Source organism: Apodemus sylvaticus, chromosome 5 (assembly GCF_947179515.1).
Source record: "Apodemus sylvaticus chromosome 5, mApoSyl1.1, whole genome shotgun sequence".
Classification (NCBI taxonomy): Eukaryota; Metazoa; Chordata; class Mammalia; order Rodentia; family Muridae; genus Apodemus; species Apodemus sylvaticus.
Genome location: NC_067476.1, coordinates 51,585,126 through 51,611,583, shown reverse-complemented (window position 1 = coordinate 51,611,583; position 26,458 = coordinate 51,585,126). Strand labels below are relative to the sequence as shown.

Here is a 26,458-nt window from a genome sequence, read left to right as displayed (position 1 = left end):
TCTTCAGCTATATTTTCCACTAAGGGCTGAGGATTTTCCCCCTAGCTGTGGAGGTGCTTGTGTGAGAAGCTGGACAGTGAAGAGGTTATGGAGATCCATCACCGTAAGCATCTCAGACTTTAGAAAAGGCTGGAGAGGGAAGACTGGCCTCCTGCAGTCTAGGTAGCTGACTGCTGTAATGGAGGACGTAGCCAGGGTGTTGCAGGAGTTCCCCTCTGCAGGAGCTGACTCTGAGTTCCCTGGCACTGTCCCATAGAACTCAGCACAATGCAAGGAATTTGGGACAGCCAACTAATTGTTAGCTCAATGAAGTCTTTTTTTCTTTTCCTTAGAACAGGTTTATTGACTACAACAAAGTTCTATATACAAAGTGCCCTAGACCTTAGTAGCAAATGCTATAATCCCAGGATGTGTAGGCGTTTGAAGCAGGGAGACCATAAATTTGAAGTCAACCTGGGCTACATAGTTCTAGGCCATGATGGACTGCGATCCTGGACTACGGTGTCTGTCACCAAAGAGCAGAGTGACAAAAGCCCAAATGAGGCCACCATGCTCCTCTCTAACTGACACCTTGGTAACTGGCTGTCATATAAATAAGGAAGTCCACATTGGACGTTAAGTGAATGGCCTGATTTCTGGAACTTTAATACTTTAACAAGTTAACTGAGACAGGCATGATTGAATCCCAGTGAGAGGCCACTGGAGAGCTAGCATCAGATGTCAGGAGGCCATTTTGTGCACAGCCACTGTGATGCCACCGTGTTTCTGGATCATAATGCTCCCATTATATGATTGTAAACATACCACAGGGATGTTGGTGGGGTCAGAGGTTAGCTTAGCTGCCTGCTAGGATAGGACAGATATCACTCCAGCATGCTCATAGGACAGCGTACCACGGCAGCCCAGATTAAGTCCTTGTGAATCTGTGCATAGGACTCCAACAATGGATGGATTCTTCATTGTGTCCTCCAAATGCCTCTCCAAAGTGGGTCTCCATCCTGCACGCTCTCTGCCCCAGTCCAGGACCCCACAGCAAAACACTGCCTTACCCCAAGCCTCAGTCACATGACTTCTCAATGAGTCTTTAATGACTTGGAAGATGCATCATTGTAATGGCAGGGGTTGGATAAAGGTTATACGTTTTGTCTAGTATTAAAAATGTCAAATCAGCTCCCAAGCTGCCAATCAGGTCATTTATAGAGTCTGGGTAGTGGTTAGACAGACGGTTTATGGGAATGAATGAATTCATTTAATTAGAATTCTATATTTTGAATTATTAAAGGTAACACATACATTTTGCTCTTTTAGAAAATATCAACATGTTTGTTGTTCATTGGATCTGAGACCTGGTTTTATATTTATTTATTGAAACAAGAATCTCTCAATGTAGTCCTGGGTGTCCTGGGACTCACTATTAGAGCAAGCTGACCTTGAACCCACAGAGATCCACCCGCCTCTGTCTGCCTTCCGAGTGCTGGGATCAAAGGTGTGTGCTACCACACTTGGTCCTACTTTCCCCTTTATTTTTATTTCATGTTTTGACTGCATGTATGTCTGTGTATGCAATATCTAAGGAGGCCAGGCGAGAGCATCAAATCCTCTGGGACTGGAGTAACATGGCGGTAGGCCACCATGTAGGGGCTGGGAATTGAACCTGGATCCTCTGGAAGAGCAGTCCATGCTCTCAAACCCTGAGCCACATCTTTAGTTCCAGACCTGGCTTTAGAATATCCATGTTTTTGTGTAAGTATTTGATGCTTTTTGGAATTATCTGGCTTCTTTTTCTCCTTTGAAACTTTATATGATTTTTGTGGGCTGCGGTGTATTGTTAAAGTAGGACATTTTTCACACAGTCAAGTAGAATCTTAGTGTTAAGTTGGGAGAGTATATAGCTTTTGTGTAGTAAAGAATCGAGTAATATTGACTTGAGTTTACTCTTTTTTTTTTTTTTTTTTGATAGAGTCTCACTGTGTAGTCCTAGCTGGTCTATATAACTCACAGGTCCATCTGACTCTGCCTCCCAGTGACAATTTCTTTTCTACACAGGGTTTCTTTGTGTAGCCCTGGCTGTCCTGGAACTCACTCTGTAGACCAGGCTGGCCTCAAACTCAGAGATCTGCCTGTCTTTGCCTCCCTAGTGCTGGATTAAAGGCGTGTGCTGCTGCCACCACCAGGTGTGAGTTTACATTTTAAAGATACTTTTTTTTTTTTTTTAAATATACTATTTCTTAATGAATTATAAGATATGGTAATTCCCCAGCTTTTCACCCTCCTAAGTACTGACTTATAGGGACCACCACACCTAGCAGCAGCCCCCTCCCTCCCTTCTTCTCTCCCTCTTTTCTTTTCTTTTCTTTTTTTTTCTTTTCTTTCTTCATGTTTTTGAAACTGAGACTCATTTAACCCATAAATTGATACTATAGAAGCAGAGGAAAATAGTATTTTTCTAGAAAGCTGGGACTCTTGCCTTTCATCGATGCAGAGCATAGCTTGAAATGGCAGCAATATTATGTACAATCCCCTATGAAGCAGTGAAACCAAGGAATGGGTAGGCTCCGTCGAGACAAGGTTAAGTAACTTGGCTAAGTGTGAGGTGAGACCTAGCTTAGGACTGGTCAAAAGTCTTTTGTGATGGTTTGTGATGGCCCTAGGAGTAGCACGTTTGGGAGAGGTGGCCTTGTTGGAATAGATGTGTCTGTGTAGGTGTGGGCTTTAAGACCCTCACCCTAGCTGCCTTGAAGTCAGTATTCTGTTAGTAGCCTTCAGATAAAGATGTAGAACTCTCAGCTCCTCCTGCACCATGCCTGCCTGGACACTGTCATGCTTCTGCCTTGATGATAATGGACTGAACCTCTGAACCTGTAAACCAGCCTCAATTAAATGTTGCCCTTATAAGAGTTGCCTTGGTCGTGGTGTCTGTTCACAGCAGTACAACCCTAACAAGACACCATTCTTTGAGATAAGTCTTTTGTGACATCTATTATATTGCTTTTGGAACTTTATGTGCATAAAACTTTATGAGTACAAAAGAACACAGTGTACACACACACACACACACACACACACACACACATTTTTTATAGCCCATGAATTACTCTTTCTTGTCATCTCCCATAGACGGTGAAATAAGGTACTAGGTATAGCAGCATGGTGTGGTATAAATAGCCCGATGGGTTGTCTAAAAGTCAGCCGTTAGCCAAGTGTTATTTATGAGATTGTGGCTTGAACTTTGGAGTTCTAGTTTCGTAATGAAAAGTAAAATGATTTTATGCATTAAATGCAGATCACAGAGGCTATTATCATGCAATCTGATCTAAAATATTTAGACAGTTGCTTCTTTGAAACTGTAACTCCAGGATGGTGGTGTCTATATTTAGTCTAGTCAGAATTTCTCTGGAAGTTCTATCTGCCATACTGGGAAGACTCAGTCTTTTTTTCTCTGCCTCTTCACGAGTGGGTTTTTTTAAATTATTATTATTTTATGTACCATGGATGTCAAAGACCCATTCATTTTGGCAGAAAGTTTGACTATTTTACAAAATTTTGTAGAAAATTACAAAAGCAACAAACATTTTGCTATTGTATTAAGTTTCCATTTCAATAAAGGACATGGTGGAAACATTTACTACACAGTCACAGAATTTGTTACTTCAAAGTTATAAAATACACATTCCAAATAAAAATTCCCAGCACCTAGGAGGTGGGAGCGGGAGGATCAGGAGTGTGATGTGCTCCTTCACACCCCATAAAATAATTTAAAAAATAGGTTGGTCAGGTAGACCTCGGCCTGGGATGGGGCGTGCATCCTGCAAAGCTCAGGGACCCGGTGAGCTCTCCTGTGCCTGAGCCTCTCCTGCTGGTGGATTCATAGGAAAGCAAACAGCTCTGCCCTTCTGGCTCCAATATACTCTAACCACGCAGCAGTGTGGTGGGTGGTATACTGATCGGCAAAATGCAACAATTTAGTGGGTTCTATAGGGTCTGCATTTTAACGGGGCTGCTTGCTGCATGTAGTAAGCCTCTGTGAGTGAGACCCAGTGTCCTGAGGTGGAGACAGCCGGGGACTACAGCTGTCTTTTTTGGAGGCAGTTTCTTTTGGCACCAAGAGCTTACCAAATGTCACTCGGGACCAGAAATTGCCTATTGCCCAAGCTCACAATTTGTCAAGGGAAATCCAAAAATGATATTTGTATGAAATCCTAGGATTTCCTAATATTGCCACCAAGTATATTAGTCAGTCAAAATTCCTAGAAATTCATTCTTTGCCACAGAAAGCACATCTGTCGGGCATATTCAGATTCCTAGACAGCAGCTTTGGGGTTAGGGAGCACATCTCTGATTATCTCTCATAAAAAAGAGAAAGTTGGGGTTTTGTTTTGTTTTGTTTTTCTTTTCTTTGTTTTGTTTTTTTTTTACTGAGCATAAAATATGTTTCAAAGTGACTTATTCTATATTTCAAGGTTACTTGTGTTTTTGATGCTGAATTCTGGAGACCTAAAAAATTCAAATTGTTAAAAGTTTGTTCATTTAAAAAATATATAAAATCAGCTCACCTATTGGTTTTAATGGTTAGAATTATTTTTATTGTCAGAAGAAATAATGCTAGTCATTCTTCACTATAAAATTTCAGGCATTTAAAAATATGTAGCTAGTGAGTGCTCCTGGTACCCTTGATTCTTGATCTCTGTCTCCTTGATTCCATGTCAGTACAAGCAACCCCATTCGGGCCGGCCTTTGTTTCATTCAGCTCAACCCCACATACTGGTTCTCTCTCTCCCCCTCTCCGTCTTGTCTTTCTCCTTGGAGCAGGATATGGAGTCCAGGCCCTCACATATGCTTAGCTACGCCTCGCCCAGCTGCTTGCTTTTGAGGAATGGTTGGTCCTGGTATCTTGCAACTCCATCTATTCTTACGTTCCTAAAATTTGTTTAATGGTGACTACACTTTCTGGGGCTGGAGAGATGGCTCAGCGGTTAAGAGCACTGACTGCTCTCCCAGAGGTCCTGAGTTCAATTCCCAGCAACCACATAGTGGCTCATGCTTTCTTAGCTTCTGCTGTACTGCTTGGTAGCAAAGTGACCTGATAAGCAGTTTGATGGTGTATTGTTCCTCCAAGGACTCATGAGGCCCTCAAGGACTTAATTTCACCAAAGGTTCTTTGGCATGAACTAAAGTAAAGTAGCATTTTAGTTAGCTCCGTGGTTCTCAGCCTTCCTAATGCTGTGGCCCTTTAATACAGTTCCTTATGTTGTGGTGACCTCCAACCAGAAAATTATATTTGTTGCTACTTCATAACTGTAATTTTGCTACTGTTATGAATTGTAATGTAAATATCTGATATGAAGGTTATCCCTTTTGAAGAGTCGGTTGACCCCAAAGGGGTCACGACTTACAGGTTGAGGTTAAAGTTTTTCCTAAAGGGTAAAAGTTATGAGATACATCACTAATTTCAATACTATGAGTTTTCATGTTATTACTTTCTTTTTTTTTCCAAGACAGGGTTTCTCTGTGTAGCCCTGGCTGTCCTGGAACTCACTCTGTAGACCAGGCTGTCCTCGAACTCAGAGATCCGCCTGCCTCTGTCTCCCAAGTGCTGGGATTACAGGTGTGCACCACCACCGCCCAGCATGTTATTACTTTTTAAATTTAGTTTTATTTCATGTGCATTGGTGTTTTGCATGCATGTATGTCTGTGTGAGGATGTCCAATCCTCTGGAACTGGAGTTACAGAAAGGTATGAGCTGCTGTGTGGGTGCTGGGAATTGAACCCAGGTCTTCTGGAAGAGCAGCCCATTCTCTTAACAGTTGAGCCATCTCTCCAGCCTGAGTTTTCTTGTTATTAAACCCAACTTTGAGTGCATATTTCAGTGAGTGGAGGCATAAAAACAAGTGTGAAGCGTCAAGCCATTTTCCTCACACTGCATCAGGAAACCTGCCTCTCCATAGTCATATACTGAACTGAGTTTGTGCAAGAATATCACGGGTTCTTATCCTGATTCAAACCTGTGTTCCATGATAAACTCTTTTGAATAAAAAAAATAATCTGTATCTTTTGGATAAAAAAGTCTAAACCTTAGTCGTTTAAAACTGAATTGCATTACTGCTTTAATGAGAGTTGTGTGCACGGCTCTGTAAAGGTATGATGTGCTAGACTGCAAGAGTGTGTGATGAGGAACTGGGGCCCTGGGGTGTCTCTCCTAAGGGATGTGATGTTGGAGCTGGGCTGTGTGGAGCAGACGGAATAGAGAAAAGCCTGGAGAAGGTGGTGGGGATCGTTCCAAGGAGAATGTGTCGCTGACTGATGGCCCTGAGTGGAAGGAGCATGAATTATTCCCAGTGTTGAGAGCAGGGGTTGGGGAAGGAACAAGGGGAGGTATGCAGGCACTACGAGCCACAGCAGGCCTTGGGTCTAGTTCTTTACATTACAGGTCCCCACAAAGGGTGGTCCAAACCAGGCCACTCGAGACAAAACAGGCATCTGGCTCCTCTACCTGAAAAATGACCAATGAATAGTTAACAGTGTTTTTTAGAAGGGAACTGACATGATTCCATCTGCATTTAGAAAGATTCCCAAGTCTTTAGATTCTTATTCATATGTGGCAGCTCTGAGGAAGTAGGAAGTGGATTGTGGTACCTGCGTGTGGACGGGCATGGAGAGGTTAGGAAGGAGTGTGTAATTGCCGTCACATAAGAGAATACAGAAAGATGCATCCATGGCAGGTAACTATTTAGAGACTTAAACTTAAGTGGTCCCCACAGACTGGAGAGTAGAAGGGAACAGAAAGTCGGATGGAGAAAGTGGGATGACTGTGCAGGTTTTAGAGTTCCTGTTTTTAGGCAAAGATAATATTCTATCAGAGAGCATGGTGATAGTCAGACACCCTTGTGCCAAAATTGTCATTGGATTGTACACCTTGAGCACGGGTTATCTGGTAAGTAAATTAAGTTGCAAAGGTTTTTGTTTTGTAGAGAGTTGAAGAAGCCCTCTGGCTACACTTTAAAGAACGATGGAGGAAGGCTGGAAGGATACCCTGAATACTGGTCAGGAGGCTGTTGCCAGTCATAGCTGTTGAGAACGAGTGGGTATAATGTTAGGAGACATATTTCTTGAGATCATTTATGTCGGTGAACATAAATACACTACTTTTAAAGTTAGTTTGTTTTGTTTTGCTTTTAGAAGCTGTAGACCAGGATGGCCTCGAACTCTGTTGTAACTCTGAACTCTAGAACCTTCTGCTTCTCTCTCCCTAGTTTTGGGGTTACAGGAGTGTTTCCCTATGCCCTGCCAGATCTTTAAGTTTTGCCTTTTGCAAACAGGGATCACTGCTATGGCCCTAGCTGTCTTGGCAGTCAATATGTGCATCAGGGTTCAAAATCTCAGAGGTCGGGCTTGGATTAAATGTGCGCACCAGTACACCTGGCTTTATTTAAATTTTTTTTAAAGATTTATTTATTATATGCAAGTACAGTGTAGCTGTCTTCAGATGCCCCAGAAGAGGGCATCAGATCCCATGACAGATGGTTGTGAGCCACCATGTGGTTGCTGGGAATTGAACTCAGGACCTCTGGAAGAGCAGTCAGTGCTCTTAACCATTGAGCCACCTCTCCAGTCCTATTTAAAATTTTTAATATGGTATTTTTCCTAAGAAAGTAATCTTCCCCTAATTGTCTGATATGTATTATTCAGAATAAATGTTAATTACTGTGGGACTTTTTCTATGAATATCTTTCTGTACTTTCAGCTTGAGGGGAAAAATAACAGTGTGCCTTTAAGGGGTAATTTTGTCTCACTTGCATGATCATCCATTAAGAATAGCAGAGGGAGCAGGGGAGACGTTCAGTGATTAAAGGCTAGGCTCACAATCAAAACACCAAGAATAGCAGAAAGAGCGAAATAAAAAACAATTTAAAACAAAATAAACAAAAAATAATAGGTGAGTCAGATGGCCCTTAGCCAGGAATGGGGGTCACAGCCGGCAAAGTTCAGGGACCTGGTGAGCTTGCTGATGGAGATCTAGGAATGTGATCGGTCACAAAAGCTGTGGTGCATTGAGGGCTAGTGAGTCCTGTTGGCTCCAAGCTCCCATGTCTGTCGGTTAGATCTGTGTTAATGGCACCGTGGTTTTCAGGGAAGGACACAGGAAGCCTGGCAGCCGTATGAGGTGGGTGGGTCCCAAATCCCAGGGTTAGAGCCTAAGGGTCCACTCCTGAGCCTTGGGTGCTGCCCCTCTCTGTAGACCTGTATCTGATGGTGACTCAAAGGGTTCATAGCAGTGGCGACGGTTACAGCTAAGCCACAATAGTGCCTGTTTGTGCGGTGCATTGTACTGGCTGCTTTTCCGTATATTTTGTATCACAGATTTCTCAAAACAAGCCTGAGACTTAAATGTTAAATGATGTACATTATAAGGAAGCTCAGAGGCTAAGACCCTTGTCCAGGGCCATCAGTCCTTGATACTGGACCTGCTTCCTCTCATCTTTGACAGGCTTTTGCAAGAACTAGTGTGAAGGTTTTGTAATCTGCAGGCCGTATAATTTGGGGCGCAAGCCGGTCATTCCAGCTCTGAGGAGATGGAATCAGGAAGGTCCGGAGTTCAGCATTATCCTCTATGGAGGCTTTGAGGCCAGCCTGGGCTACCTGAGACCCTCTCAAAGAGAAAAGACAGGAAAAACCAGAACTAACCAACTAACCAACCAACCAAAAAACAAACAAATTCCCAAACACCAGAAACGTGCAATCTCCTTGGCAAGATCGCTGTGATTTCTGACTCAACCCACATGCGTGCCCTCTGAGGTCATTAACCTGCCGTTATTTTGACTCCTGGTTAATTTCAGAACTCACTAAATATATATCTTAGGGTTCCGTAAGTTCTAAATAATCAGCAATGTGAGATTCCACCTTTTGAGAGTTCCTTAAAGACATATTATTGTCTTTTCAAACGTGATAGAATAATATAGCTGGGCCATGGTGGTGCACGCCTGTAATCCCAGCACTCTGGGAGGCAGAGGCAGGTGGATTTCTGAGTTTGAGGCTAGCCTGGTCTACAGAGTGAGTTCCAGGACAGCCAGGGCTACACAGAGAAACCCTGTCTCGAAAAAAAACAAAACAAAAAACCCCCCAAAAACCAAAAAAGAATAATATAGTGATTTTTTTTGTTGTTGTTCTCAACCTTTTTGGTAATTATCAAGGTAGTTATTGAATTTATTTCATTTAAGTTTCTGTCCTTTGGCTTATTTTGCCAAAAGATCCAGATGTCATAGCTTATGTACAAATACATTTTTTTTTATTTCTAAAAGATTCCCAGCCCCTGCCATCTCATGTACCCTAGGTTAACCTTGAACTTGCTATGTAGAAGAAGCTGACCTTGAACTCCTAATTTACCTCATCATCTCCCCAGTGTTGGATTTACAAGTATGTGCCACCACATCCATTTTGAAATCTCTCTCTCTATATGTATATGTATATATATATATATGAAAGACACGCACATACACACACACACACACACACACACACACACACACACACACACACACACACACCAGAAGTAAAATACCACAGTCTGTGGCAGAGGGTCAATGGGGACTGATTTGGTTGTGAGTAGGGCAGTCTCTCAGTTGATCTTGGTGATCTGGTGGTAAAGTTTCAGATCCATGGAGGTGAATTGCCAACATTAGCATACAATACAACCATTCAGCATCCCTGGCTCCGACATACCTTGTTTGTGCCTTCCAGCCTCCAGGGCTGCACAGGCAGATTACGGGGACCTCTGCCTCACCTTTCTTCTCACAGACTTAAGCTCCACCACTTCCGCCTCCACCACACTCTCATGGTGCAGGAGTTTCAAGCAAGATGGCCCTGAGGCAGAGAGAGCATCTTTTCTAAATTTTATTTTCTCGGACTTCCGTGTGGTCTTGCAGTTTCCTGTAGGCTGTATTTCTGTGCCAGTAGTTAACATGGTCCTCTGGGCTGTGCGTTACATTCTCTCCGAATCGATGATTAGTTCTAAATCATTGGTTCTCAATGAGGGTAATTTTGTTTTCTGGGACATCTTTGACAGTATCTGAAGACATTTTCGTTGCTTGCAACTGAGGGACGAAATTGACATCTCCTGCTCAGACCCCGGGATACTGCTGACTATTGCTACAAATCATAGAAGACCCAATAACAAAAGATTATCCAGATTAAAATGTCAGCAGTCCGGGGTCGAGAGACTATTGATTAGATGTAGGCTTGCTTTGGGCCTGCTCCAGATGTTACGAGCTATTGACTAATCCTCATGTTAGTTACTTTGTTAAGGGCTTACAGAAGTCTGATGTTCCTTCCCTTCCACAGAGACATCTCCCCTTCACCTGTTTACCCCAAGCTACAGTTCATACAGTAGCACATAGTAAATGCCTGGCATTGATGACTCTCCCTGGAGGATCTGGGACCCAGGGTATAAACTGGGCCTTCTGCGAGAAGCACACGCCTGTGTGCTCTGGTGTGTGTTACTTTTGCCTGGGGTCCTCTATCTCTAACCCTCATGCTTTAGCTTACATTAAAATATCTTTGTTAAACTCCAACTCTGCTTCATAAAATCATCCAGTACACCCAGTATTTTCCTATTTTCTACTAGCCCATAATTAAAATAAAAAGTTTAGTTTACGTGTGTGTGTGTGTGTGTGTGTGTGTGCACATTGGATCTACAGTGGTACTGGGAACCGAGTCTGGCTCCCCCTGTGAGAGCAGTGCATGCTGTGAATAGCTGAGCCATCATCCCTCCAGCCCCAGTAACGTTTTATATTTCCTTCCAGGTTGATCTCCTATCAAGAGTTTTTGGCCTTTGAATCTGTTTTATGTGCTCCAGATTCCATGTTCATAGTGGCTTTCCAACTGTTTGACAAGAGTGGAAATGGAGAGGTGACATTTGGTAAGGGGAAACAAAAAAGATTATAAGTGATAAGTAAAGTTCCCAATGCTGGTCCAGTTCTTCACTCCCAGATATAATTACTGAGTGTATGTTGTTTGTTTAGGGCCTACTCAGTGAGCGAAGTAGGAATTTCCAAAAGCGGTTTATATAAGTAATGGTGGTGTCATGTTCTACAGCACGATAGCGGAGTGAATTCATGACTGAGGTTGCCCAGCTCATTCAGACACTCAACTTGGACTTGCTAAGAGAGTGGAGCAAGTGCTTTTCATTGAGGCCCACGTGAAGCAAAAGTGTGACCATGCCCCTTGCCCTTTCATTCTTGAAGGGCTTTGTTTTACTTTAGCTTTGAATAGGGAGCTTCTCCAAGGCATCTTGGGAACACTGCTACCCTGCCCTTTTCCCTCCCCAGGGACGCTCAGGGACAATGGAGTTTCCCCAGTGCCCCCTCCACTCTAGAGACTTGGCTTTAGGAGACAAAGCCTAGAGAGTAGAATTGCCTCCCGTGGTGGATGCAGAAATTGATTTAAAGTCTTCTGAAGGAACATTGTCTCCCAAGTCTACAAACAAGAATTTTTCTTTTCTTTCTTTCTCCTTTTTCTTCAGCTATCATTCATCTTTAAGGACGCTCATTTGTGGAAATCGGTTTGTCTTAATCAAAGTGTTGGTTAGTCTTTTCTTCAGTAGCTTTTCAATAAAAAAACAAAACAGTGTAGTGTTTTCCAAAGATTTAGAGCCCCTTTCTGCCTATTCATTTTCTTTCAATATTTGAAAGCATTTTTATTATGGATAAAAATGAATAACATAAAATTTTCCGTCTGTAATTTCCAAGTGTTCAGTTGAGCCAGGTTTGGGAGGTTCACTTTTCCAGAACTTTTCATTCTCCATGAGTGAAAGTGGCCCCCTTTTATGATGTGAATTGCTACAAATATTTGTAAAGAAAACCCTGAAATTCAGGCTTTCCCTAAGTTATAGCACTGTTTATCCCCTCTGATGTGTTAATTATAATAGAAGTGTCATTTATTTACACATAAAAGGTGTGGTAGCTCATAGTACTCTGGAGGCAGAGGCAGGTGGATCTCTGTGAGTTTGAGGGCAGTCTGGTCTAGTCCTAGGACAGCTGGGGCTACATACAGAAACCTTGTCCTAAAAAACAAAACAAAACAAAACCTATAAAGGAAGCAACGTCACCACAATTGTCAGAATTGAGAAAGTAGCAGGACCAGTTGCACCTTGCCTGTGACTTGGTGGGTGCATTGTCTACTTTGGCATTCCCCATCCCCACCTCCCTTCACTGGTTCAACCCTTCTCTGTGGAGAACGTTCTCTCCTAAAAATACTCTGCAGAGGTCTTTACATCTCGGCAGATAGCTGGGCGTCTTCCTTGCTTTGCAGCGAGCTCTGGCCCTTTTGCCTCCTGAAGAATGTTGACTTCCTGCACAAATGCCCAGAGCTATAGGGGAAGCACAGGATCTCTAATACCCAGCTCACCAGCATCAGCTCCGAGTGAGTGACAGTGCTGAATGTTCCCATTGAAGTAGGTAGCACATGTGCGCACACAGGTCTCCCCTGAATGTGGCACAGTGATGTTGGGGAACTGGACAGGAGACTTGCAGTTAATGACAGTGTCCCTGTGTTTATATAATGTGCACATCAACATCAAGAATTAGGTTTGTCAGCCAGGTGATGGCGGCATACGCCTTTAACCCCAACCAATGCTGGGGAAGCAGAGGCAGGTGGATCTCTGAGAATTCAAGGTCCACCTGGTCTTCTGTTTCAGGACTGGCTAGCCAAAGCTACACAGAGAAACCCTGTGTTTCTCAAAAAACTCAAAAAACAAAAAACAAAGAAATTAGATTTCTCAAAATCAAATTCTAATTTATTTTTGTCTCTCGCCTTAGCGTTGTGTCTCCTCCATTTGGTTGCTTTCCCCGATTCATGTATGTGCCTTTTAAGTGTCACCAAAGACACTTCATTGAACAGACCATCAACAGTTCCTGTCACTATTGATTAGGAGATTAAAATAAACATAGGAAACAGCTGAGCGGCTGGCACACACCTACCTTTCTTCATGAAGATAAAAGCTCATGGATATTACAACCTAACCTTATTATTTTAGGGCTCTTTTGTTTTTCCCTTAAATTATGATTTATGAGTTAGGATTTTAAGAAATATAGTCAGGCTGAAAAAATAGTTTGAGTTTTTAATAACACATACCATAATTCGAAGGTCATATGAACCCCCTGCCTCAGAGACTTGCTTTCTTTTTTTCTGTACAGATAAGATTATTGTGGAATAACCAGAAGTTCCAGGGTCTTTGCCCTGTGAGTTCTGGTCCACCCCCCCCCCCAATTCATCCTTTCTCTCTCCCTTGATCTCATTTTGTGAGGATTTTGTTTTTTTCCTCTTCCTGTCCTCTATCCTTAGTTCTGAGGGTCCACCTTTAGATAATATTTCTCTTTCTTTCTTTCTTTCTTTCTTTCTTTCTTTCTTTCTTTCTTTCTTTCTTTCTTTCTTTCTTTTTCTCTTCCTTCCTTCCTCCCTTCCTCCCTTCCTCCCTCCCTCCCTTTCTTTCTTTCTTTCTTCCTTCCTTCCTTCCTTCCTTCCTTCCTTCCTTCCTTCCTTCCTTCCTTCCTTCCTTCCTTTCTTTCTCTCTTTCTTTCTTTCTTTCTTTCTTTCTTTTTTTCTTTCTTTCTTTTGTGTGTGTGTGTGATTTTGGGAGTTGAACCCAGAGCATCATGAGTTCTAGGCAAGCTTTCTGCCCCTGAGATCAAGCCCTGCCTTAGGCCAGCTTTCTTAACCAATCTGAAAGCAGTGATAATAGAGAAGAGAGTATCTGATTTACATCTTTGAGAAAACAAGCATCAACATTGTTATGTTCAACAAATGCCATGTAATAAGATCTTTAGGACCCACTCATCCAAAGACTCCAGCTGTTCTGTATAAGGAAATCACCAACTTGAAGTGTATTTTTATAGGATTTGTGGGTATGTGATGAAGGTCAGTTTGTATCCATTTAATAAAATGAATCATTATAGACACATGTTTAGGGAAAAGAAATTTGATATTCACTTTAACTAGAGTTAATCCTTTGCACCCAATAGCCTTAGTTGGAGCTATTTAAGGTACAGTTTTCTCTTGTGCATAAGAAAGGAAGGAGTTAATTGGCTGCAGACTGCGGCAGAGTGCAAACCCACCCAGTCACATTGCCGTTGCTGTGGTCTTTGGACTCTTGACAACAGTGTCGGTGTTATCTGTGTGTTTGTTCATTCTGTTCTCATCCTCCTTTTGTTTTAGATGTGCTTTTTACGCACATCAAACTGTATATTTAAGCTATAGCATCATCACAACTATTTATATACCTAACAGCATCAAACCTTTACCTGAGCCAGACAAGGCATTCTTGTTGCTGCTGTCAGTCAGGCCTCATTCTGCAGGGAGGACTTACTCACATCAAGGCCTTGTAACATTTCAGAATGAAAGCTCAGGAAAGGATTCTGGAGTTCTGTTTTTCCTTCTTTTCTTTTTTTAAATAAATAAGGCTTTAGTTAATATTTTTTCCTCTTTGATAATCTTTAATAAACTTTTAATGCATGCTAAGGGGAATTACTTAATGGCTTGTATCTCTGTTACTGCCAGACGGCCTGAGCCTTGTGGAGCCCATCGCATGTGCTGGATACAGTGTCCGTGTGCCGTGTCTCACTGTTACCCACTAGTGTGCTGGTATCCTGCTGGGTAGAATTAGGTAGCGGCAGCCTGATCCCTATCAAGTGGTAATATTGCATCATGCTATTATATTCTGCTTTGCATTTATCTTAAAAACTTTAAAAGAAGGTATTTATTGCTCTAACAGAGATTGGATTCTAAAATGAATGAACATAATCAGAAGAAACTCTTACTTGTTTACTAATAAACACATATAAAACATGTTATCTGCTCTAGAACTTCTATCAAATACTTGTACACATTGCACTTCAATGGGTTTGTTAGGACTGGAAACTTGTCATACTGATCTTTCCCAAGGACACACATACTGCACAAACCTTTTAAATTGGGGATGCCTTTTGATATAGTACCATATTGTCCAGGATATACAGGGCACAACAAGGACAAAATGTATTCCGCACATATCTTTGAAGTGGACTCTCCTCTAAGGGGAAGTCATAACAACGTTGTCATTCCAAGTGTCAGGATTCGGTAGTATAATTGCCAAGAAACCTGCACGTGCCTTTTCTCTGTGGAGAATAACTATAGACGTGGATAGTGTGAGAGTCTAGTGGCCATAGACTATGATAATTTGGTGTGCAATAGAGGCACATGGGTATTTGATTAAATCAAAAAGAAAATTTAAGATGCTTCGTATTGCTTTCAGACATCAAAAAGAACCGTTTTGAATAAAATACACAAGGCTACTAAAGTAGCTTAGAGTTTGACGTTAAAGGAGAGAGTATTGCCTGAGTTTTATGCCACCTGATGGTAGCCTGTTAGGGCTTGTAGCTTCTGTGATGTTCTTTAACTGTGAACTCATCTTTCCTGAGAAATGAATCTTTATGTATATTTGGCAACAGGACTCCTCTCTTTGACTGATCACACAGTAATCCCTTCTGGAGGTAGGTAAAGGGTTAACAGACACCTTTTCCCCCCAGTGTGCCTGGGGAGTTCACCTAGGAGCTAATTCCTTGCTGGAGGTAGAGGGGGAAGTGGAAGCTGAGGGAGTCTGCCTAGGCTGAGGTTGGTCGGTCCTGGACCAGGACCTCCTCCTCCACTTCCTGGTGTTGAGCTTTTCTGTCGTTACATTGTTGTTTGTTTTCTTCTCCGGGTTCCTAGTTGTTCCTCCTCCTTCCTCCCAGTTTTTCCTTCACTGCAAAGCACATCCACACGTCTCACTGTCGTGTCTGTTCAGTCGTACACAAGGATAGTCACCGTTTACCACATGTATCCAAAGGGCCACTCTTGACTTCACCCTAAGAACTGTGCAGGTGAAACCAAGCTGTCAAGGAAAGAAAAAAAAAAAAACGAATTCCCTTGGCAATAAAGAATGCTTGGTCTTATCAAGCCTTGAAGCTGGAAGCAGTGGCTCCTGCTGGAACCCTTGAAATCAGATGGCAGGCTGGGCTGATGGTAGGCGGGCTGTGTCACGGGGCTGATGGCTTGTATACCTACAGGAGGAGTTCTCTGGCCACAGCGTTGGTACAGCAGCTCCTTCCAGGCTCAGTCATGGAGCAGGCATGGTGGCAGGCTTGGAGAAGAGTGCCAGCCCCGGTCAGAGGTAATTTTGTACTGCAGAAAGGTGCTGAAGACCTTGCAGGAAGTGCCCCATAAGAACCAGGGGAGGGATGAGGGGGGATGAGATGGGGGTTGCCGGGGAAACGGAAACCTCTGTTAAGACATATTTACATAATATGCTTCAGTGTGTATTTCACCTAGTCCAGTCTTCATAAGTGACTGATACAGCTAAACTGACTAATCTACGTTTTTTTTTTAACGTTTTTTACGTTATCACATTCTCACCTTTACCTGCTCTCCAGACAAATCACGTGCTCATCTCCCTTTGAGCAAAGAGAACATAATGACAAGCTACTTTTGTTATCTGGCCCCAATTCCCTCTTCAAAGGAATTATATAGCGTCTTTTCCCTAAGCCCATGTTCTCTGCAGGAAGTGAAAAAGTGGTCTATTGTGTTCTCTGTCAGAAACATGAATGGACTTCCTGTTTCTCTCAGCAGTGCCAACCTAGTACAGCCTCCTGGATCATGATCTTGCTGCCAAGATGTGATAGCCATGCCAGGCCAGAACTGTGGCCTCAGAAATAGTGCTCATAAAGAGTGCTACTTAGGGCTCAAGATCCTTGTTTGCCACTGGAAGATGGGATTCTCTTTGGGTGGGAAACTTGTTAGGCAGAGAGACGGATCAGGTATGCTCAGAGTTTATGGTGGTCTCCCCTCTCAGGTCATGCAAGACCTGGTGACCCAGGAAGATAAGGGCAGCAGCTGGTGAAGCCATGGTCTCATGCAGGTATCTGCTCCTTAGTTCCAGGACTTTTACATAGTTTTGTTTTGTAAACACATCCCAGTGACAGAACAGTGGCTACTATAAATTAAGTCTCCAGTAGTTCACTAAATCGGCTCTTTGACATTCCTAAGCCAGCTTCAGGAGTCAGTAATAGAATAGGGACAGATTGGAGATGACATCTCAAGGGGTCTCGGATAGGCTCCCAGTCTTACTAGCCCTTGTCACTCCATTTGAGCCTGGGGTGTGACAAAAAAGGACTGAAAGTATCATGGAGTAGTTAATAAATTGGGATGACGTCTCACCATGAGACCACATACAGAATTGTCAGGGAACCATTTGGGGAGAATTGGGAAATGCCACGTCTGTATTTGAGAGCCTGCTATTACTAATTTAGATCGCTATCTTAACTGCTAGGACAGTGCTCTACGTTCTCGGAGACTGTTAGGAAGTTAGTAAGAAAAAGCTTCCCATTGAAGTTTTCATTACAGGGCTGGGGGTACAGCTTTGTGGGGGAGTGCTTGCCTAGCATTGGGTGGGGCATAGATAGGTTGATTGTTAGCCCACTTTAACAAGGAGTTTTTAACTGTAAAGATTGTTTTCAAATATGCTTTGTAAGTCTAGTTTGTGAGCCTCGTCTGGTAGCTCATGCCTGTGATCCCAGCCTTCAGAAGGCTGAAGCAGGGGTATTGCCAAGAGTTCAGGCCATACTGGCTGGCAATATGAGGCCCTATTTCAGATAACAAAACCAAACCAAACCAAATAGGCCAGGCCTGATAGTGTTAGCCTGTAATCCCAGCTACTTGGTAGCTGAGACAGGAGGATTGTAAATTCAATGTTCTTGTGGGCTTCAGAGTTCAGGCCCAGCTTAGGCAACCAGACCTTGTCTCAAAAAGAAAAAAAAAAAGAAGAGGAATTGGGGAGGGGTGCAACAGATCAGTAGCAGGAAGCTTATCTAGCATGATCAAGGCCCTGGATTCAAAACCCAACACCACAGCTAGATAGATAGATAGATAGATAGATAGATAGATAGATAGATAGATACATACATACATACATACATACATACATACATACATACAATTTAGTTAGTAAATATCCTTTTGGTGATAGAAAAAAAGAGGCTGTTTTGCCTTTAAGATTCTGATATTTTCAAACCATATAAAAGGTTTTATATCCAGTTTTATCTGCGGTTACATAAAATTAGGCAGATAACTTTCGTTTCCTTTTGTTTTAAAGATAGCGTCATGCTAAGTAGGCTCAGACCTGCTATGCAGCAATACTGCATATTGTACATTTGATATTAAATAATTGAACGTTCTGAGTTACCCCTTTTAAACTAAAAGTTTAAAAGTAACTAAAAGTTACTATGAAATAACTTCCTTTCTTTAGCCATCTTAGTATAACTTCATATATGCAATGATTTGTACTTATTCTGCATTCCATTGCACTATTTAATCTTTTAAGTTAAGCACTTTTTCATTAGATTGTTTTGGAGACACGGTCTCACCTTGTAGCTCTTGCTAGCTTGGCACTCCTCATGTAAACCATTCCGACCACTTCCCAGACATTCTCCTGCCTCTGCTACCCAAATGCTGGGATTAAAGGCCAGCATTACCATGTCTGGTTGGTTTGACTTCTAAAATAAGTAAAGTTAGGTTATTCTGAGAACAGAGTGATTAGTTATATTAGATGGATCCTAAAAATATTTATATTAGCATTCCATATTTTAAACATTTTACAATACTTACTGTTTTAATTAATTTATAAGCTTTAATATATTTACAACCTGAAATTTTATTTACACCCCCTTCATCCCTCTTGAGTGGAGGATACTGGGGATTGGATCTCTGATCTTGGGCATGACAGGCAAGCATTCTACACAAGCTACATCCCCAGACCCTAGCTTTAAGGATGATCTTTTGTCTTGGTTTGAACCAGAATCTCATGAATCAATATTGACATCTTTTCAGAATATAAACCCTATGCAGTGTTTAGCTTATGTTTACTTAAGGTGAACATAGTTGACATGGGTTGAAAACATTGAGGTCTTGTTGCTACTTAGCTAAGAAATCCTGCATCCATTAAGAGAGGAGAATCCCGTTTCCCCAGTGACATCCAATGCTTCCTCCTGACTTTGCTGCATCTTGTGAACCAGAGCTGTTACCTTGAGTCCTGTTAGGAGTGGTTCTGCCCAAATACAGCGTTTTCATTAAAAAATAAAACAAAGAGAATCCATTACTCCATCACTAGTTATGAGACTGCCGTTGTATTCAAAGACTGTCAAAACCAGAGAAAATAACATAGAGGCAATTGTAAAACATCAAATTTATGTTTACTAATTCTCTAGGATAATTGATAGCTATTGATGGTAAAACTTTCACTAATAAAATTGGCTTAAATTGGAAAATAATTTAGTTAAAACATTACTAAAAAGGCTTCCTGCTTTCTTAACTTTTCTAGTGATTTTTTTTGGGGGGGGGGCATGAGCTTCTAAATTAGTCTACCCAGTCTATGCTTGTTAAAAGTACCAGTCATTTGTGAACCAATTTTCATAATAAATGTAAAACTCTTAAGAAAGTGAATGATCTCGCTGGTGCATGAAGACAAGCAACGGAGTTCTGGTTGTATCTTACAGCGCCTCTGCTACCTAAGGAGAAGTTAGCATGCCCTGAATGGTTCTTCATTGACAAGCGGATCACTAATTTCACTTATCTTAAAATATTTTAATAGTTCAGACTAATAATCATGGATTTTAGGGGGATTTCTAGGCTTTGTGGCAAGACCCTATTTTTGACACTATCAGCTTTTAATAAGGTGCTTTACTGCTGAGCTAATGATACGCTGTTGGTAGTATTTCTTATAGCTATCTTCAATAGTCATATTCAGGCTAGTGTGAATGTAATAATCATGCCTCAATCAAACCATAGTTAGTATGACAAATATTGCATTATACTGTAATTTAGGTATTCACGCTTCTGATAAAAGGCTTAATTCAACTCCTTGAGGAACCAGGGAAACACTATTGATTTTATGCTGGAATGTAAAGTAGCAGCTATTTCTATTGCAAGATAGAAATCGCTTCCTAATTAAAATTAAATCAAGAGAAATTAAGAATCTCATGGCCTTACATGTAGCAGTATACAGTCTTAAGTGAAAAATTATACTTTGTATCAGTTGTGCTCCTGCATGGGTTTCGGGCACAGAGAGATTTGCAGATCCTCTTGGTAGAAGCAGCCGGTCTTGACTTCTTAAACGTTTCTTAATTCTTCTCTGTAGGAGCATTGCAGTGGATTGGGTGACTCATTGATCAGTGGGACTGATTTGTTTTTCTTTTCCCTTTTAAGAAAATGTCAAGGAGATTTTCGGACAGACTATTATCCATCACCACATCCCCTTTAACTGGGACTGCGAGTTCATCAGGCTGCACTTCGGGCACAACCGCAAGAAGCACCTGAACTATGTGGAATTCACTCAGTTCCTTCAGGTAGGCGCCCTCCCTGGGCACTCGTGCTGTCTAGTCCAGACATGGAGGAAGTCCCCATCACACCCCATTCTTCATTTCCCTCCCACTGAAGCAAGCTCTTTAAACTTGTGCAGCCATTTTCTTTCAGCCTGTACTTGCATTCATGTAAGCAGTCAACTTACATTATCTCTTCTTAATTTTTCTGCTTTCAGAAAAATGTTTCATTGAGTCCTAACTATGTGAGATTTGGAGTTCTTTTGCCTCTCATGGCCAAGCACAGGCTTGGATATTTCCCACCTTCAACCTTTCTATAATTATGTCAAAAATCTGTTTAGATCAATAGTCATAGGACTGACTATTACTTCATAAATATAGCCCTCCATACCTATGGACTTTATATCTGTGGAGCCAAGAAACTACAGATAGAAAATATTTGGGAAAAAGTTGCATCTATGTTGAACATGTACAAACTTTTTTTGTGCAAACTTGCCATTATTCCTTGAACAATAAAGTGTAATTACATTTACATAGTATCCGCACCGCATTAGTGGGGTTTTGTTTCGTTTTTCTGTTCTTTTTCTGAGATAGTTTCTCTGTGAGGCCCTGGCTGTCCTGGAACTCACTCTTTAGACCTGAGGGGCCTCAAACTCAGAGATCTGCCTGCCTCTGCCTCCCAAGTGCAAAGGTAGATTGAAAGTGTATGTCACTACTTCCCAGCAGCGTTAAGTTTTATAAGTATAGGAGAGATTATTTCATATATATAAGAGGGGCTGGTGAGATAGATCAGTAAAGGGAGATGCCACCAACCTGGTAACCTGAGTTTGATATTTTAAAGTCATGTAGTGGAAGGTGAGAACTGAATCTTGCAAGCTATCCTCTGACTACCCATGTATACCATGGTGTACACGCACATATACACACATGCATACAGAGGGGGGAGAAATCCACTAAATAATAAATGCAAAAATACAGGATATGCATAGGCTTTGTGGAAAAGATGATTTAAAGCATATGGGGGGATATGAGTAGGCTCTGCTAATAGTGACCCGAGGGACACCTCTAATTGATGACTAGAATTATCATCTAATTGATGATAGAATTTGTTGAGGATCTCCAGGGTTTGTTTACTTTTCTACTTAGTAATGTTAACTCTTACAGTCATTGCTGTTATTATTAAAGCCCAGCTGGTTATCTTATTAAGTTTACATCAGTGGCACTCTCCAGGAGTCTCCTATCTCAGCCAAAATCGAGGGCCAGGTTATGGCTTGGAGCTTGGCATGCATGCTACCCTAGTGTGGCAGAGGATACAAAAACAGGGGAGAGGGAGGATACATTTTCACATAGAAAGTGAAGCTAATCCTTTAGAAGTAGGCAGTTTAATGGCTTTTGGTACAGTAATGGTAGTTTGCAACCTCTATCTATCCCAGATGTTTTCATAAAGAACATCCTGGTCTGTTTTAGCAGTCGCTTCCATCAACACTTATCTAGCTTCTGGGGACTTTGAATCCACCTTTTGTTTTCATGGCTGTACCTATTGTAGGCAAATCATATGAATGGGATTGTATGGCAGGATATTCTGTGGGTCTTTTTCCTCCACTTAACATAATATTTAAGATAATTATCCATGTTAGGTCAAATCCCAGCACTCGGGAGGCAGAGACAGGCAGATTTCTCGAGTCTGAGGCCAGCCTGGTCTACACAGAGAGTTCTGCTTCAGCCAGGGATACATAATAAGACCCTGTTTCAAAAAAGAATTAGCAACATTGGGAATAGGGTTATGTTGCAGGAAATATTAAAAAAAAAAAAAAAAGAACCAACACATTCGCCTTTGCCCCAGCAGCCTGGCTGGCCGTGCACTGGTGGGCAATGCCAACCTTTTTTTTATCTCATGGAGACTCTGACTCAGAACTTCACAGTCTATCCACCCAGCTCACTAGGTTCCCACTGGCGGGTCACTACCACACCAGCCCTATGCTTCAAATACCCCAATGCCTAACTCATAGATGCCCCACTGGAGTAAGTCGTGGAAGCTCAATTTTTTTTTTTTTTTTTGAATCCAAGACAGGGAAAGTTGTCAGGAGCAGACTAGTCTCAGTAAATAAATAATATTAAACATACATTCTGTGGATTTCTATGTTTTTGAAAACTATCTGTGTAATGTAATCTGGACTGTTGTCCATTAACTATTCCCAGCTATTTGTAATTAAAATTTGAAAACACCCTAACAATATACTCAGAGACATGAATTGCTATTTGGCCCTAAACTCTCAAGCTTCAACATCTCAGATCTGTTTTATAATAACAATAATAGAAGGACTGGGTCTAAGCCCTGTGCTTTCAAATTTTTAGTATCAATAGCAGAAATTATACCAATGAAAACTGATTTTGCATCAAAATAAATTCTGTACCAAAATAAGAACTTATCACTTCAACTTAGTAACAATTATAAAGGTTTCTACCAAATGAGATCATGGCTATACAATAAATTGTAGCTATTTCCTCCCTGTTCTATATATGACCATTTCTACATTCCCTAGAAAGACAACCTATTTTTTTGTTTTGTTTTGTTTTGCTTTTTTTGAGACAGGGTTTCTCTGTATAGCCCTGGCTGTCCTAGAACTCACTCTGTAGACTAGGCTGGCCTCGAACTCAGAAATCTGCCTGCCTTTGCCTCCCAAGTGCTGGGATTAAAGACATGTGCCACCACTGCCTGGCGAAAGAGAACCTATTAATAACCCCCTCCGCCTCAAAGCTGGGACAACAACTCTTCATAACTTCTTCAAGCTGAATATGGGTGTTGAGATATTTTGAAAGGGGAAAAGGGTAGGGAAAATGGGGGAGTTGGTTGGCCTTAATAAGGCCACACTAATGATTGTATTAGTCTCTGATGTCTGTGTCTTGACTGGATCCAGTTACAAGTCCAAGACATTAGGAGTTCAAGCAGGTCAGTTCAGCATGTCTGACGGTGACACTCACCAAGGCCTTATATTCTGTAATATACAAATCTCAAAACAAAGTTTTAGTATCAAGATAACCTTTTTGTTTGATTCTCTGGAATCTAGTTCTTCAGGAGGTCTTCTATCAAATCTGATCCATATAACTCTGGAAGGTGTAAATACCTTAATCACTTTTTCAAAAACTCAAAGACAAAACCTTTCTCCCAAATTAGCATATCTTTGAGCCGGTAACCAGAAAAACCTTTATATTGACCTCTCTCCCAGAGGAATAATATAACCACAAAACTCAAAATCACACCTATTTTGAAAATCAAAACAATCTAAAACAAATAAAGTAAACTAAGATACTGTGTGTATGTGTGTGTGTGTGTGTGTGTGTGTGTGTGTATACTAGGCCTGTCCTATCTTGCCAGCAGGAAAAGACACTCAAGATTCCCAAGGAACCCGTGTTAAAAGAATCTGAGCTGTCTGTGGCTGGATAAGCAATCTACACCATCTTTTCATTTGGCTCTCTGCCCAAAGCCTGGTGCTACAGACATAGGTAATTAATACCTGCTCAAAGCACTGTACTCTTAACTCTGGAGTTAGTGAAAATAGTCCCTATCCTAGTTCAAATTAAAACAATCTAAAACAAATGAAGTGAACTAAAATACTGTATATCCCTATACTTAGGCCTTTCCTATCTTGTCAAGAGGATATAGAACCCAGTAATCCCTTGGAACCCACGTTAGACAGAATGTGAGTATCCTGTGAAGCAAGTAAAGCAACCTTATACCATCTTATGGTTCGACTCTCTGCCTAGAGCAGCCAACTTGTTATGCCATCTATCTGTTCAGCTCCCTGCCTGGAGCCACAGATATTTATTTTATTAATACCTGTTTCTCTACTTGAAGTCAGTGACTGATTTTCCATATCCTAGTTCCAAATTGCAAGCAAAATTCCCCCACATGATTTGGACAAGATCTGTATGTAAATCTATACTAAAAGCAAATAATCCCAATTTTATAAATTCACAGTTCAATCAATCTCTGCCCCAAGTAGGCAACTTCCATTCTACAGCTCTCTGACTCAGAGCAGCCTGCATTCCCCATAGCAGGGGACCTCAGGGCTTGCTTTCCATGTTTCAGTTCCTGCACTTGAGTCCACATGACTCACTCAGCTCAGTGTTACCCAGCTACTCGAAAAGAAAAAAGAAAGAAAAGAAGAAAAGAAAAGAAAGAAAGAAAACTCTAACTCTCAGGCTAATAATCTTAAATTTCTAGTAGATTCTTGCCCAACACATTGGTTCCCCACCTGTTGTGGGAAATATTAAAAAAAATAGAACCAACATGTTCCTGCCTCTGTCCTGGCAGCCTGGTCGGCCATGCACTGGTGGGCAATGGCTGACCTGTTTTTAATCTCATGGAAACTCTGTCTCAGAACTCCACAATCTCTCCACCCAGCTTGCTAGGTTCCCACTGGCGGGTCACGACCACACTAACCCTGTGCTTCAAATCCCCCATGGCCTTTGTGGTGTACATCTGGCAAAGCCACATTTTGCTGCCATATCTTTCTCTTTTGAACCCAAATAAGCCACTGAGTGAAGGAAAATGCAACACAAACTTAGTTCAGAAACAATGATAATTCAATCTCTGGGCACAACAACTAAAACCTGATCTTGTAAGCCTTATTAAAATCTGATTCCTCTGGTGGCAAATCCTTGTGGATCTGCCATGATACCAGGAAACTCTAGGAACTACATCTTATCCATATGCTATCCCAGTTCCTCCTGCTTCCTCTTTTCCTTGGTCCAACCCGGAAGTCCCGCCTACTCGCCCAGTGATTGGCTCCTTTATTCATTAGGGGAATGGTTCACAAGAACAGCACCAGACACATCCACAACAGGGTTATAGCTAGTGTAGCCCTAGGTTCAATCCACACAGAACAACCACTAGGTCTTTAGTTGGGTATAATTGTTCACACTTGTAGTTTTTGCATTTAAGAGGCTGAGGCAGGGGCGGGCAGTGGTGGCGCACGCCTGTAATCCCAGCACTCTGGGAGGCAGAGGCAGGAAGACTTCTGAGTTCGAGGCCAGCCTGGTCTACAGAGTGAGTTCCAGGACAGCCAGGGCTATACAGAGAAACCCTGTCTCGAAAAAACTAAATCCAAAAAAACAAAAACAAAAAAAAAAATGGTTTTCTTCTTTTTGACAGAATATTTCCTGTATTGGCTCTCTGAGAAAAGTAAAATAATTTTGAGGCTTTTCTCATTTGTGAAAATTTTCCATCATTTTCTAGTTTGGCTAGACATTGGTTTTTAAGGTGTTTCTTGTATGCTTTCTGTCTTGTGGTGCTGACATTAAGAAGCCCTATTGCCATTCTCATTGCAGATTTCTCTTGCATTCTGGGGATTTTAGGATTCTCCACCCCACTGCCACGACCCCTCTCCTTACCAATGGTCCCCTTGACTGGTTGTTTCCAGGTCTTGATCAAGAAATTGAAATAAGGGCATCCACAGATGCAGTCTCTAAGAAGCTTTGTTCAGCAGGAGAGTGAGAGTACAGAGAGCACACGCGAGAACACATGGGAGTGATAGTACAGAGAGCACACGTGAGAACACATGGGAGTGATAGTACAGAGAGCACACGTGAGAACACATGGGAGTGATAGTACAGAGAGCACACGTGAGAACACATGGGAGTGATAGTACAGAGAGCACACGCGAGAACACATGGGAGTGAGAGTACAGAGAGCACACGTGAGAACACATGGGAGTGATAGTACAGAGAGCACACGCGAGAACACATGGGAGTAATAGTACAGAGAGCACACGTGAGAACACATGGGAGTGATAGTACAGAAAGCACACGTGAGAACACGTGGGAGTGACAGTACAGAGAGCACACGTGAGAACACATGGGAGTGATAGTACAGAGAGCACACGCGAGAACACATGGGAGTGATAGTACAGAGAGCACACGTGAGAACACATGGGAGTGATAGTACAGAGAGCACACGTGAGAACACATGGGAGTGATAGTACAGAGAGCACACGTGAGAACACATGGGAGTGATAGTACAGAGAGCACACGTGAGAACACATGGGAGTGATAGTACAGAGAGCACATGTGAGAACACATG

The 26,458-nt window shown here is 41.9% G+C and overlaps 1 protein-coding gene and 1 pseudogene across 1 annotated transcript in view; one reads left to right on the top strand and one right to left on the bottom strand.

The window, feature by feature from the left end:
• The window catches only part of Slc25a12 (solute carrier family 25 member 12), a 95,933-nt gene that overhangs the window by 27,633 nt on the left and 41,842 nt on the right, over positions 1-26,458 (top strand). The window contains exons 4-5 of the mRNA XM_052182684.1: positions 10,798-10,913; positions 20,264-20,403. Coding sequence (XP_052038644.1) covers positions 10,798-10,913; positions 20,264-20,403 — 256 coding nt within the window. The remainder of the gene's footprint in view (positions 1-10,797; positions 10,914-20,263; positions 20,404-26,458) is intronic.
• Positions 721-9,959, bottom strand: LOC127686425 (ragulator complex protein LAMTOR5-like; annotated as a pseudogene).